General features: G+C 43.7%; 2 protein-coding genes across 2 annotated transcripts; one reads left to right on the forward strand and one right to left on the reverse strand.

Moving 5' to 3' along the window:
• Positions 1-104: 104 nt before the first annotated feature.
• Positions 105-8,099, reverse strand: ajuba (ajuba LIM protein). The gene is made up of 8 exons (XM_070854585.1): positions 5,407-8,099; positions 3,024-3,125; positions 2,811-2,878; positions 2,627-2,689; positions 1,365-1,495; positions 1,107-1,158; positions 767-835; positions 105-638 (listed from the first exon to the last, which is right to left on the reverse strand). Exons 1-8 carry the CDS (start codon positions 6,986-6,988, stop codon positions 507-509), a joined length of 2,199 nt encoding a protein of 732 aa, XP_070710686.1. The 5' UTR covers positions 6,989-8,099; the 3' UTR covers positions 105-506.
• Positions 8,100-12,242: 4,143 nt separating this feature from the next.
• mrpl52 (mitochondrial ribosomal protein L52) lies at positions 12,243-14,107 on the forward strand. Its single transcript, XM_070854929.1, has 5 exons — positions 12,243-12,290; positions 12,652-12,721; positions 13,402-13,469; positions 13,655-13,719; positions 13,823-14,107. Exons 1-5 carry the CDS (start codon positions 12,257-12,259, stop codon positions 13,973-13,975), a joined length of 390 nt encoding a protein of 129 aa, XP_070711030.1. The 5' UTR covers positions 12,243-12,256; the 3' UTR covers positions 13,976-14,107.
• The last annotated feature ends 1,618 nt before the right edge of the window (positions 14,108-15,725 follow it).

The following is a 15,725-nucleotide window of genomic DNA, read 5'->3' on the forward strand; positions in this document are numbered from 1 at the left end:
CACTTTCAAGTTTGTTTTAATGAGCTAGTTTAAATGTGTGACTGAATAAGCACAGTTGTCTGGACACAAATGAAAATATTTATTACAACATACAGAAATTACAGTAATGTTTTTTTCCCCAAAATTGTACAGATTCACGTAACAAATCTCTTACAGTAAAATCAAATTAAGTGCAAAATGTTTGCTAGCAATAATATATGTACAAAACAATTTAGCAAAAATCCCTTGTTCTTCTACAGCAAACAGTAGCCACATTGGGGTTAAAAAAAGCAGTAGTTTCTTTCCCGTTCCCTTATAACTATAGTACAGTAATAGTACAAGAAGTACAGCAGGCAGTACATGCGACAAAAGAGACTGATCCATGTCAAAATGAATCAGTGGAAATGTCTTAGTATCAGCAGTTTCATCTTGGAGAAAAACGTTATGACCGAGCAAAAGCAAATGAGGGAATGACGGCATGTTGAGACCAGCTTTTTCGTCAACATCCACAGCTGCACGGGCGCCGATCAGTGTGTGCTGTGAGGGGGAATGTTGTGTGTGGTGCACACTCTGCTCATGTGACAGGAGTGGCAGAGGAGATGAGAGTCCAGAGGGAAGCACTGCGCGCCAGGCTTATCGGAGAGCTGCTTACCGCACTCCTGAGGGGAGGAAATGCGAGATAAGGACAGGAAAGCACACAGAGGAAGTGAGGTCGCCCGTCAGGCTCAGTCAGATCAGCGCAATTTTCAAATGTGGTATTTTTGGACATTGTAAGAAGATCAGTCACCTCACAGTGGTAGCACTCAAAGTGATAGTCCTTGTTCATAGACACGACCCTGAGGATCTCTTTGCTGCCCTGGGACACGAAACAGAAGAACAACGTGGGCGTCAAAGAGGGTACCATGTCCGGTGGAGTGGGTTCACCCAACAAGTCATTCAGTTGCAGTAAAGTGAGAATCACCAGAAATATATGCAAGATAAACTTTTTTTAAAAACACTTCTCTGGTGATGGCCTCAAACTGCCTCTATAATACTGGTCGAAAATGTTTGAAGTCTTTGTTTTCAGTCAAATTACACTTTTCCTGAGCAGAGAAACACGTGTATGGAGATCCCACACTGATACACACCTCGGTAGGTAAGATGGGTTGTAAACAGGCAGCGCATTTCGGGGCAAAAGTCCTGCAGGATGACAGGAGGAAGTTAATTTACTGGAGGAAGCAGGATGAATAAGGGACAATCTTCAAATGTTACACGCCAGAACTCATTTCTGTTACACATAAACACTGAAAAAGAATAAAGAGAAACATTGAAGAGCCGCTGAGCTGCAGGACCGGGATCCCTACAAGTCAAATTCCTTGGAGCATTTAAAACACAGAAAGTCTCACTTGTTGTAGTCGGCCACGCAGTAGATGTTGCTGTGATGGTCCACAGTGAAAGGCACTCCGTCCAGAGCCTTGGAGCAAACCACGCAGCGGAAACAGCCGGGATGATACGAGTTCCCAATAGCCTGCAGGATCTGACAATGAAGACCAGTCGTCATATTAGTGATTAAAAAGATTTTAAAAAACATGCAGCAAGGTGCATTTTCTCAAATATTTTTCAGCTCACTGGCCTTGAATCTGCGTATATTTGTAAGTGGGTATGAAATTGTGTCCCATTTTTGTCCTTGCTAGCGACTGCGAAAGGTTTCATTGTTCCATTGGTTTATCTATCATGCTAAGAGAATAAACTTAGTTTGTAGGTGACATGTGTTAAACAAATCCACTTCCACGAACCTAATTTGATTTTCTAAAGTTTCCATTTGGTGTTTTTTAAGCCTTGGATCTTGTGTGACTGATAATTTCTCCTCAAATTAACACCTTGAATGCCTCGCATCTTTTGCAGGACATTCATTTACATTGATTTTAAAGTAGTTATCAATAGGTTTCCCGGCAAAGTGTAATAACGCTGGTCCCAGGCGGAGAGCAGTCTCCATCCGGCTTTACAGTTAATACTTTGGTCTATCCATAATTTATATGATAAAGCTGTGATCTGTCATATTATCAGCATTTACTGTTAGTAATCCAGCAGAGGCCAAACGGTGGTCACATACGGAAGGAAGTTGTATTTTCATCATAATTTGTTGCTGAATTGGAAATATTTCTACATAACTCTTACACAAACATACTTCTGAGCGTTTTACATTTGTAGCCCTAAAACTTGAATGTGGTTTAGCCATTCAAATTATGCAAAAAATGATGGCTGTGGATCACAGACTCACTTTAAGCCTTCTATTTATATTATGGGTATTATGTGGTTCAAATATGGTAAGAAGTTTAAGCTAATCACTACAGTGCCTTATTTATTTATTTATCAAAAACCCAGGGCAAACATTCCACTGGAAATCTGTTGTGGGAACCCGAAGAGGAGCCAACAAAAACACGTCACAGAATTTCTCTATCCTCTGGGGGGTTCTTGAAAGGCATTCTGGGAAAAATTACTAAAAAAAGTGACTAAAAATGGCACAGGTTAGAGCAGATTTCCTTTAAATCTAACCAAAATCCAAGTGCTTCAAGGTATTTATGCACTTCTTCCTGTGGCATGTTCTCTCTTTCTCTCACGCACACACACACACACACACACACACACACACACACACTCCTCTCACCTGTTCGAGAATAAGGTGGCCACACACACTACACTTCTCAGCCGCAGCCTGGAATCCTGAAAACTGTAATTACAACAAAGAGATTACCGTTAGCAGAAAATCAGCGCTCAGACTCTGAAAATGTCTGTGTGTGTGTGTGTGTCAGAGATGGATGACAAAACACAGCCTTGACCTCAACTCTTACCATGTAATCCTCTTTACAGTACACAGAGCCATTGACATTGTAGAAGTCCTTGTTTCTCAGGGTGCGTCCTGCAGAGGGAGAGAGGCGGCAGTCGTTTGACTCGGCATGATAAAACCCAGGAAATGTTAATAGTAAATAGTTAAAGATGTAGTTTAGAAAAAGATTTGGTGACAGAAATACTTCAACTTGTCATTGCTGTGTTTGGATACTCACCACAGGACACACAGGTGAAGCAGCGTGTGTGATAGAGGCTATCCAGAGCCTGGCAGGCGTTGTCCGCCCCGTACACGCCTTTCCCACACTTCACACAGGTTCCTGCCAGCACAATGGGAAAAACACAACGGACACAAACGTGCATTTAGTCGAGAGTAATCGCTCAGCGGCTCTTAGCACTTCGTTTACGACGCATTCCAAGAGGATGTGTCTGAAATCCAACTCCACACAAAGTGTCAACACTTGTAAATCCTCTCGTTCGCACCACCTAGGGGATTTTCACACAGTTAAAGCCCGGTTAGCCATGCCAGCCTGTTTGCTCATCCACTCAAGTGTCTCTGTTGAGGCTCTGTTATTAAGGGGAAACTCCACCGGATCTGACTTTCTGGCAGTCGTTCCAGAAAATAGACGACTCTTTCTCATTGAGTTTTTTTTTTTTACTCAAGACTTTCCTTTTAATTTTACTTTAAACACCACAGTTGAGATCAAACAAGAGTGTATTTTTGAGAAGCCTTAACTTCTTCAGGAAACAACAACAACACAGCGACAATAATCTGAAGTTAACCAAACACATTTTCAGCTTTTTTTACTTTTTTTTTTTCCCCCAGTTAGGAACAAGGACTCTGCTGACATACGAGTTAGGACCTGGAAAGTAAATAAGCAATTCTAGGTCAAAATAAACACATCCGTTGTGCAGACACTTTCAGCCAGTTAACTAGCTCCTCTGAGCGTTTCTTATCTCAGAATACAGTTTAGTCTAAGTACATGTTCAGCACCACTCAGGGCACTAAATGTAAAGTGGAAAAGTGGTGTGGTGGTCCGAGCGTTTCTGTGATCTATTTAAGGGCCTGCCTGCGTTTTTTCCCCCCCGTTTCTAATGTGGCTGAGGGAGTGCCACGCAATTCGGGAATTCTTACACTCTTGGACAGTCCCTTCAACATTTAGGAACAGGCACAATTCTGCCAAAGCCAGAAACCAAAAGGGGCCAAGAATCAAACTTGGGGCTTTAAGCTTAACTTCTGAAGCCGTTACATATAGAGAAAGTTGGTAAAAAAAAAATTTGGCTGGGACAGCATTCAGGAGGAGTAAGAGAGTTTAACGATATAAGACTTTTAGGGTTTATTACAAGTTTTGTAGAAAGCCTCAATATAAATTGTGGAAGCCACAAAAAAAAAAACAGGTTTGGCTACACAATTAAAATATATGTGCATTTATCCTCCTTTCTGTACTTAAAACTAATATAAGAAGTTGAAGATGACATATTACCTAAATAGTTGTGTGTGTGTGCTTTATTCTTTTTAACTTCTGGCACATAATCATAATAATTGTTTTTTGTAAATTAGGATTTTTCATTTTTACTTTCTAAATCACGAGCAATGTTTTTTTTTTTTCATCTTAAGCAGTATTACGCTTAAATATGCGTGTGTGTGTGTGTGTATGTGTGTGTGTGTCTCTCAACAGAGCTCAGAACGTCTGTCTTCACAGCTCAAAGCCTCTGATTTCTTCCTAATGGCTGAGAGGAGTACAGTATTGTATGTCCCCTCCAGGCACACATACCTGAGCTGAAAAACAGGCTACAGCACACCGCCCCTGCACACGCCAAGGCAGCATTACACACACACACACACACACACACACACATGACTCACACACTGTGTTACTGTGGCCTGAAGTCACTTGGGGGAAAACACACCCTGCCACAGGGAAACAATACACACACACACACACACACACATTATTTCAGCCACCGTAACACACTCCTACCCTGGTTGCGACAATCACACACACACACGCACACACACACACACACAGAGCCCTAATCTTCTGTGACTCACAGTAATGGTCGGAGCTGTGTTTATACGGAACCATGTAATTTGTGTCTGAGTGTTACAGCAGAGTTTTGCAGTTTAACTGTATTAGTTCTATATGCGCCACACATCAGCTGACTTTGCCTGATGCTTTGGCTACAGGTGTGAACCCAAATGAGTATATACATATTTGTCCTTTCTTTCTTTTCTTCAGCCAAACATATCTACTTGTCTGGATCAGTTTCTGAAGCCAGAGTGTTTTTTTTTCTCCTTGCTCCTGCATGTCTCTGCAGGTTTCGATGCACCATCCATCTATCCATACACGCTTTCAACTATTAATCTGTCCATCCATCCATGCAACCCTTTCATTTAGAGGGAAACCTGTGATCTGACACCAGGCAGTGAGAAGGACAATAATAACACACTGAGGGCGGATGCGGCGTGACCCAGTGCTCCATTATGAATGCATGGGATACCGAGCATGAACAGTGACGGCACTGGCTCAAATTAGGGATGTGATTTTACAATTTGTGTTAACTGCAGCCTCACAACTATTGTTAAGAAAAGGATCTCACCAAAGAACTCCTGGCGATTCTCCACGGCCTCCCTCCCAGCCCCGACTCCTGGATCCTCCTGGGGTTTGACCGGCCCTCCAGCTGAGCAAGTCCCCAATGTCGTGCTTGGTTTGGAGAGAGCCGTCAGGGCCAGAGACTCCTTCAGCATCAGGCCCTCGATGAGCCCGCCACCTTCCAGCGCTGCATCTCTCAGTAGAAGTCGGGTGAGCTCTTCCTGGTAGCGGGTGCCAGGTAGGTCTGAGTATCTGGCCCTGTCTCCCATCACAGCCCCGTCTTTAGCCCTTACTCCTGCCTGCTGCTCATCCCACCACTCTGGGCCAGCCTGGTAGCACGCTGCTCCTGGACTTCCAACAGCAGGTGGGTAGGAGTGTCGGCTATCATGGGGCCCTGAGCGCATCCCTCCATCCAAGTACTGAGTCCAGGCCTCCACAGGGGTTACCCCGGCCCTGCCTGGAGCTCCATAACCAGGTGCAGAGCCTCCTGTCTGCATGGAGGGGGACTGCTGCTGAGGAGGGAGGCCTCCAGAGGCGGAGTAGCGAGAGTCGTAGCCCAGGCTGATGCCACTGGTCCGGTTGCTGCTGCAGCGGCTCCCCATCGGGCTCCCTCCTCCGCCGCCGCTGGCTGTGCTGGAGGCAAAGCTGGACCTGGGGCTGACCAGCACAGACTCCTGGAGGCTGAATGATGAGCATGGGCTCAGGGTTGGTCCTGGGGGATAAAAGAAACTTCCTCCTACACCTCCTCCAGTCACATCAGATGTGCGGTGTGGTGGATGGGAGAGGGATGCGGGCCTGGTGCTCTCCCACAGTTCACCGCCTGTACTCAGACGTTTGTAAAACAGAGCCTCCTGAAGAGAGAGGCGTTTGTGCCTCTCAGGCTCAGAGAGGTAGCCTGGCTCTGCCAGGCCACATCCTCCACCTCTGGGAGCTGACCCATAGCCTGTGGCGGCAGAGTACGGCGGGGGAACAGAATGTGGCGGCGGCTGGGAGAGGAGCTGCTGCCGTCTGACCAGCTGCTGGAGCTCCAGGGAGTAGCGCCTATGATTGAGGGACCCCTTGGAGCCAAAAGCTCCCAGAGGGTCACACTCAGGGCCCAGGCCAGACTCACGCCTCAGGTGGGAATCCACACCTTCTCCCAGGTAACAAGAAGCTCTCTGCTGGGGGGAGCGGCGCCTCAGTGGTGCCAAGGTGGAAGGGTGAAGGGCTTGTTCACCATCTGGAGGTATGGCACCCACTGTGGAGGAAGACGGCGGTGGGGTGAGGAGCTGAGAAGAAGGCATTCCCATCCCTCCCCCTCCTCCTCCTCCTCCTCCTCCTCCTCCTCTCCCACTCGCTGGAACACATGCATCACTTGCGGTTGCAGAGGCAAGCGAGAACTGGCCGGGTCTGGAGGGCGAGGCAGCTGCGGAGCTGGGAGCTGGTGGCAGACTGCTGCCCCCACCGCTGCCTCCAGAGATGCCAGTGTTGGCGTTACTGTTATTAGAGTTGCTGGCAGAGTCATGTTTTTTCTTTGAACTGTTGAATTTCACACTGCCTGAGTCCGTTAGCTTTAACTTCTCCAGTAACTTGCTTATCGGCCTGTCCATGATGAAGCCCTCTTGTGCTTTTTACCTGCCTGGGCAAAGTCAAGACCTACAGCTCCCCCTTTAAGGTTACAGATTAATGTGCTCAAATACAGTGTGGGTAGATATACAGCAGAACAAAAAGGTGTTCAAGTAAATCTACAGTTTTCACTACGACAGATTAAATGGCAGCTTTAAGACATTAAAAACTGGCCCTGAAACTAGCACAAAGCTAAAAAAAAAAAAAAAAAAAAGGACCCTTTATATACACACACAATAAATACGAGACAGATAAATAAGACCTTTAAGACATATCAGGGGAGTTACATGACTTAAGTCCTCTGAGTCATATGGTTTGCCCTCATGTGGAAAATCCACAGGCACAGGTAGGCTCCATTGGATTATTAGACAATTAGTTCAAGTCAATCCAGCCAGGAAACAGAAGAAACATACATCCAGGACACTTCAGCGTGACCTATGGTCGTGGAGGGCCTCCTTTGTGGACCCTCATGTGGCTCCACATCTGCATCTCCTCTCTTGGTTAAACTGTCTGAAACACGCTTCAGTAAAGTCGGTGTGATCGCTTGGTTATCCAGTGCTTTGAAGGGATGTCTCCCCGTTTGAATTTTCTTTTTCTTTTTTTTTCCCTTTTCTTTGCTTTAAACACAAAGCGGGGAGGTTCAGCGGGATGCAGGCTAACACCACTTCATGTGGGTCCAGTGTAGACAAGAAAATAAATCCGTTTGTGCACAGATAGTCGACTCACCCGACTTCTGCCATTCATCTCAGGGCGAAACGAGCTCGGGAAAAGTAAAATAACACGATTAACTTTAACTCAGGCTGCGGAAAACACACACATACACACACACGGCGCTAGACTCCGGGGTCCGTCCGTCCATCCGCCTGCTTTTATCATCCCCAGCTTTCAAAGCAGAAATCCTGTCCGGGACTCGGCGAAACAGTAGCGGAGAAGTTTGGAGAGAGAGACGGAAACGGAGGGGAAACCGGTGCGCCGTTACAATTACTTCCAAGCAGACCGGTGCTGGACTAAACGAGACGCTCTGGATAAATAAAATCCCTCCCCGTGTGCATTGCACGGTCGACAACTTTGTTTCTTTCTTTCTTCCCCCTAAATAATTACTTACCTCCCCCCTCTTTTTCTCTACAAGTGTCGAGCTAGCTACAGCGGGGAAAGCTAGTTCCTGTTACGGCTTTTCAACATAAACCTCTTCCTGTCAACCGTTATATTTAATCACACACAAATCCTAAACAATTGGTGTTACAGCTTTAGTTTCTTTTCCATAAAAAGATAACATCCCTTGTTAATATTTCAGACACAGTTTTGTGGCGAGCAACCCCAAATTATCATGTAATCCCTTCCTTTTTTCAAAGCGGCGCTATATTTGCTTTTATTTTGAAGGTGGACTAAATGACCGACCGTTGCTCCGCGTTCTATCCGCATACGTAGCTTGACGCGTCACAGCTCCTTTATCAGTGAGCGGCGGCTCGTTTCCCCACCAGGCCGGAACACCTTTCCACCAGACATGGCTGTTTCGTCATTCATACGCAAAACCCCCTCAGAGGATGTGCCCCCTCCGCCGAGACCTGCTCCTCACACTAATGTAGGACTACAAGTGTGCTTTAATGTCTCCTCTTAACCTTGGAGCTAATAGTTTTGGAAAAATAGTAATAATAATAATAAAAAAAAAGACCCTTGGCTGCAACTGAGGTAATGAGTTCAGTGTTTCTGGCTTAAAATGTGTGGGTTTGACAGTGGAGGAAGAAGCACTCCGAGGTAAAAGTAGTACTACCACATTTGAACTCTGCTACAAGCAAAACTTCTGCATTCAAAATCTTACTTATGCAAAAGATAAGAAACGATAACATAAGATAATAGTCCCCCAGCAGGGAGATTTAAAGGGCCCATATTCTGCTTTTTTTTCCAAGTTCATACTTGTATTTGGAGATGCTACTCGAACAGGTTTATATGGTTTAATGTTCAAAAAACACATAATTTTTCTCATAGCAGCTTTGTTTTAAAAGAGCCAAGCAATCTGTGTGCTTTGCTCTTGCCTTCAATAGCTTTGACTGAGCGGGAGCTGGTGTTAGTGATGAAAAACAATGGTGGACTCAGGTGAGGGTTTTTTTTTTTAGCGTGGGCACGGTCGGCCTGCTGAGGGGCTGGAGGAGGTCACATGCTCAACACATCCCCTCATGACATCACACGGTGTGTTTTCACACACATTTAGTTAAAGATGGAGCAGGAGATACAGAGAGAGGACGGTCTTTTCTTATAGTTTGGCAGTCGTTAGGAAAAAGGTTGTGCCCTTGATCTCGTTTCAAGGAGTTTACATCCAAACATTATACACAAATTACACGTGAGAGCAATTTGAGTTACATTGTTTCACTCAGCATACTGAAATTTTACTTTTTCTGGCAGGAAGTTTGTCAAAATTTGAAAAAAGAACTCACTATGTCTCCATCAGGATCACATTATCACCTGATCCTGGCTTAAATCTGATTTTAAGGACTTAGTTATTTCACTCTACACATTCATAAAGCATGCAGTGACTCAAACTGTGGGACAAATGTGAGGTTGAACAGAGCAGCAGGTTAATCAGACCTTTTGATTCTGAAAACAATCGACTTTCTGTCACGTTAATGTTCATCATGACTTATCACCAACTACAGATGTTTTCATGCGGCTGTGACTTGACTTAAGCTATAATGATGCCAAACACCAATATAAACACCTCTGTTTCCAGTCATTTCCTCTCTGTTTTTCTCATATGACTGTAACACACAAATCACAGCCAAAGCCAAGTAATGTTTCTGCTGTACAATTAACCTTAATGTAGGCTGTAAACTAATGTTTTAAACCAGGGCTGGAAAATAACTACGTCCAGCCACTCAAGTAGCCTCACAAGTACAGTTTTGAGGAAGGCCACTTGATTTTATGGTAATTATATAAGGTATATAAATATATATTAGAAGTATTGCTTGTAATTCAGTTTGTTTGTTTTTCAAATCTGGCTGCTCTCTGCTCCACTGTTAAAGTAAGATTACGTAAAACTGCGTGGTTTAAAGGCAGCGGCACTACTTTATTGTACCACCAGCCTGTGGAATGCGCGGATGGACACGGCCGAGTGATTCGGCGGGTGAATTTTTTCGGCGTGTCTGAGTCTCCCTGGAGGATTCAGGGTAAACAGCCCGCCGCTATTTGAGGACCGGCCGGCCTGAGTCAGACAGGGCCCCGGCTGTTTGTGGCGGTTAAGCGGACACACCTAAGCACACAGGCCGGAGAGCTGCGGCCGCCCCCGGTGTGTTTGGACAGGCCCGCCGGCTCTCTGTGTGCCCCCTCCGTGCGGAGCCTCCTGTGGCCCCTGCGGTTCACCGGAGCCCCTGCAGCCTGTGCAGCCTGCAGCCTTTCACCTCACAGGCTGCGAGTGGGAACTTGCCTGAAAAGCTAACAGAGAAATTCTTCTGGGCTTAGTAGCGGAGCAGTTCATACAAAAACAATACTTTGAAGAGCTGCAGTGTGCTTTGTCTGCATTTTTGTGCAGGTCGTGTAGATATTTTATCCACATTAAGTCCGGTCTTTCACCATCTATCTCAATTTCTCCCCCTTTAGTGTGTGTCAGGCATGTAAACACAACATCTAACAGAAAGACAACAATGATCTGATTCATTTTCTTGGAGAAATTACTTCTTTTTTTTCTAGATGTTTGTCACCCAGTTAGTTTTAGCTATGCACTTCTTTTAAGTTGGACTCACGAGTGATAAAAGAAGTAATGACCAGAATTAAAGCAAAAGGCTCTGATTCCCTGACTTTTTTTAATTCTAAAGACTGGATCAGGCTCCAGAGGCCCTGCGTCACACACTTAGACCGTATTAGACCAGTGGTTGAAAAGCCAAGAGTCAGGATCAAGGGCTCCTAAAATAAATCTGTGGAGTCACAAGATGACTGAAGATGGAACAACTCATAAAAATCCATTTCTGTAATACTAAGATGTTTTTCTCCCCAACTTTTCTCTCATATTTTCTATTTCCTCCTGATTTTTTGGACGTTGAGGCTTCCTCGGGCCTCTAAAAGTTCCTGACAATCTAAGAAAAACAACATGTTTTGAGTATGATCTGTTCACAGCACGTAATCCGTGAAGATGAGTCAAACACGTCTCAGATGACTCTGATGACATCAGCATGGCATCATCAGGGATTATTTCCTCAGACATTTTCACAGGCGTACACAAACCCTGTTGCACGTGTTACTTATACAACAGGTAATAGATAAAATATGTAAAAGTGCAACAGCGACAAAGAGAAAACAAGACAGGATGCAGCCACATCCTCACACACAATATCTATAAACCTGAAAAAACTAGTTTATTCAGTTTCTTCTAGAGAAAGCACCAAATGTGGATGTCACTCTGCAGTCAGACAGCCTCGACGTGATGACCTGAGAGGCCTCACTGGGCTGAAGTCGCCGTTTGGGTCACAAATGAGTGCTGAGGAGGAGAACGAGCAGTGAGGTCTGCTAAACATCTCCAGCAGCTGTAATCCATCAACGTTGGGACTGATCACATTAAAGATGGTTGTTGTTTATAAATGTCCCAGTAAGTAATATTTTTAGTATGATATGAATGATGTATTTACACCTAAACTGATACAATACAAGTATTCTAATCAGGCAGAAGACAGATGTAAATAATAAAATGAACAGCGAATTAATTCTTCTTTTTGATGTTTGTTTTTTAAATTTGTACTCAATTTTGTATTTTTGTATCCACTATTATCATTGCTTTGTAACTTTGAGTTTAATTGCTCGTGTATAGTTTCTATTTTGATAACTACTCTTATTTTTGTTTTACATCCTTCTATTTATCATTATTATTTTTTTCTGTTCTGCATTTATTTGTATTTGTTCCTGTTTATACCTCATCTTATCTTTTTTCATATCTTATTTTATTTTATTAGACCTTTTGATGACTGTTTATTGTATTGTTGTTTGTTCATTGCTGAAAAAATGTAAAAAATAATAATAATCTGAAAACAGCTTTAAACGACTGAATAAAGAGCAAAAACAACTGTTTAAAAAGAAGAAAAAGTGTGAAAGTAATTCACATTAGAAAAATCACAAACTGAGAACTTATTGTCATCACTTTGAGTGATAAAATCCTATTTTTAATCAAATATTTATATAAAATTGTCCATCAAAGCTAAATGTGCAGCCTCTGGCTCTGTCACCGTCACTTTGGCGCCACCTGGTGGTCACCACGGAAACGCGCAGACAACATGGCGGCCCCCGTGAGGACGTTGTGCTGCTCAGGTGAGACAGAGGTTATTCTCTAAATCTGTGGTGTAAGAGACGCGTTTGGATCCTAAAGCTGAGCTCGGTGCTGTGATTGTCTTCTGGTGCCGGTGTCTGTCTGCGGCGAAGCTTTTTGTTCGATAAACAAACGTCAACACATGGACGAGTATCAGGCTACTAGCTAATGCTAATGCTAATGCTTCTGTTTTTAGGGTTACATCTGTACAAAGTAACCACGTAGATGCGTTTTTAGTCACTGATTATAGATCTGGATCTGCTCATGAGGTCATAATGGAGTGATCAGAGTGTGTCCTGCATATTTCAGGTGTTTGTCTGTGACTTCAGATGTTGTTTTGTGTCTGTTTACACTGTTTCCCAGTGCTGAGGCTCTCCAGCAGGCAGATCAGCACTTCATGTGGAGTTCAGGCTGGAGAGAAATGGAGGAAAGAGTAAGTTCACACTGGAAAAGTGACAAAATACACACACAATAGGGCAGTATGTGCAAGAAGGTTGTTTACAGGGGCTCCTCAAGTGCTATTGCATGTGAGGAAAAAAGTTGTGTAATGTGAAATATATTATAACTAAAGTGCAAAATGTTATACTTATTGAATGTTTAAATTGTAAGTGTTTTTTATATCTCCTCCTGTTTATACTTATTGTAATTGCCCATATGTAAGTAATTGACTTAACATGCATATTTTAACAGAAGATAAGGGATTTTTATTTCAATAGCTTCCATATAATTTGACCCATTGAAATTAGTAACACACGAGGGACATAGGACAGACTTCCTCACATTAACTTTTAGTATATTCTTACATACATATTTTATATGAAATCAATATTTATTCCTGTAGTGTCCATATATTGTGATGCACTGACTCTGAATCAACACCAAAATGTGTCACTTCACTGGAAATAGAAATAACACGGAGAGGTGTGTCCCATTTGGCCTGTGAAGTAATAAATTAATTCTGACTTTAACATAAATGCGAGTGGTTTTGAACATCATTAACCTACAATGTGGCAGAAATGAGCTAATTTTTGTTTGGCTTTTTTTTTGCGACAGCGCCGCCCTCATCACCATCTCACTAAGTGCTTCATAATTTCATAACGCTTGTGTGTGCAGACATGGACTTTCCCGCAGCGGCACAGAATACGGCCCTCTGACGGATCTCCCCGATTGGTCATTTGCAGGTATTATTTATGTAATGGAGGTATTTTAAAGCAACAGAAGCCAGAGCTCACATAACAAGGCAGTGAATGTCACCAGTGGTGTTATTCACCCTTTTTGTGTTCTTTGTACATTTATCTTATTAAATTCAGGGTAATACAATAAAAAAATAAAGATTAAATAAAGCACTTTCCTCTTTCCCGGACAGATGGACGACCAGCACCTCCATTGAAGGGACAGCTGAGAAGAAAACAAGAGAGGGAGGTTTTAGCAGTGAGTATTTTACACTTTTTTTTTTTTTTAAAAGCACCTCCTGATCGCTCTGTTTGTGCTCGTTACACGCTCTGGTGGGTGACCCTGGCGTTCTTTCTCACAGAGACGTATCGTGATGCTGAGCTCGGAGGTGGACGGAGGAATAGAGGCGTGGCGTGAAAAGCAGGAGGAGGCCAAGAGAATGGAGGAGCACAAAAAGTCTCTTTTACTCAAACCCAAAGGGAAGCTACTGATGAAGAAGAAATCTCAAAGTTAGAAACAGATTATCGGTGGAATCCTGTCACGATAATCTTTCTCGGAACAATATGTTGATAGTCAGCCTGTTGAAGATATTTATGAGGACTTGTGGGTTTTCTCCTGCTTTGCAATTTGTGTTTTTCACTATTCATGGATTTCTGAAATAAATGTTCTGTCTCTGATTTATATGAATCCGTTATGATTATGGATTTGTGGGCTTCTTGGTACAGAAATTTGTCCTGTTAAAAAGTTTATTTCTCTCAGCTTCCACTAGAATGCAGCATTTCTCCTTTCTAAGGCTGAGCGAAGGCTCAAACGCCATTTTGTCTGGTGTTGGGCTCAGAGAGGAGTTTTTTTTTTTCTAGAGGGGGCAGGCAGAGGAAGGGAGGTGCTGGCAAACATAAAGTGGCTCTGATTCAGGATATATGTGTGCTAGAGAGAGGGGTTCACACCTCGGCAGGCTGTAGTAACTCAGTGTTTTTACTTGAAATATATGACGACTGTTCGGCCAAGTCCTTCTCGGTGACGCTCTCACCAGAATAACAGACGATTTACACAGTTTTACGAGCAAGATTGACGACAAATCTGCTCCAAGATCAGAACTAAAAGTGTAAGATAATACTTTGGGACTGAGAGGTGCTTCTGGCAACATTTCATTGTGTTGCCAATTTAAAGCCACTTCTTTTTCATGGGGCATCTCTACCAACAAAGAGGAAAAAGGTCTGCAGCCTGGTGTCTGGAAAGATGATTAGCCGGCCGTAGCCAAGCTGGCAGAAGGTCACATCCCACAGAAAGTGATATTTGCTGGTATCGACTCAAATATTTTAGCTGGGTGAAGTCTTAATCAAGCTGCAGAATCACTTGTCTAATTTTAAAAGCACCACACATAAATTAGCCGTGAAGAAGTGGCATAAAACTTAACTCCAGTTCTTTTTATGTAACTTTAAAGTTGGTTTGATTGAGGGGCTCCTGCAGGGACTTGGATATTTTGTTCCCGTCTTTTTAACAAAGCATTATTTCCATCCTGATAACTTTTTGTGATGTGCGTTTATGGTGTAAATGGACATTTTGCAGAGACGCTGTGCAGCTGTGCCTTTGCTAAGTCAGCACAAATTTAGAGTGACTTTGACTTATAAACAGACTATTTACAAAATGAGGTAAGCCTCTGCTCTCCTTCCCCTCCTCGTGCCCTTACTCTTTGCTTTCTGCTCCCCTCTTCCTCACGTTCTTCTCTCCCTCCCTCTCCCTCTTTGTCTTGTTGCAGACTTCAGCAAAGCCCCACTGTAATTAGGGCCGCTAGAAGCTGAGTTGCAGATTCTTTTCTGTGGAGATGGGAGCCCCCCTCCCCTCTTGGTCTCCTTGTCGTAACTTTTTCATACAGTTGACCAAAGGAGCTGACTGTTAGTGGTGTTACAGAAGTGTGGCGGGACATTGAACGGGTCACAGAGGGTGTTAAAGACAATAAAAGGTGTAAGTCATTCTTCATTCACACACACATCCCCACACCTGGACCATCAAAGACCTCCAGCTGCACCCACAGTGAGAAATGTAACCCCTCATTCTTTCTCCACCATCTTTTTTCACATCCTGCCTTTTTCTGTGAATGTCTTTCTCCTCAACAATCTCTCCTCCGACTCCTCCCATCCTCCCCCATCTCTCCCTTCCCTTCCTCTCGTCCTCGTGTTGTTTTGGTTTTGGGGGAAATGAGAACCAGATGTTGCTTATTGTGCAGAAGTCAGCACCGGAGGAAGGGTTTGGGGGGCGTTTTA

This window comes from Pempheris klunzingeri, chromosome 23 (genome assembly GCF_042242105.1).
Source record: "Pempheris klunzingeri isolate RE-2024b chromosome 23, fPemKlu1.hap1, whole genome shotgun sequence".
Lineage (NCBI taxonomy): Eukaryota > Metazoa > Chordata > Actinopteri > Acropomatiformes > Pempheridae > Pempheris > Pempheris klunzingeri.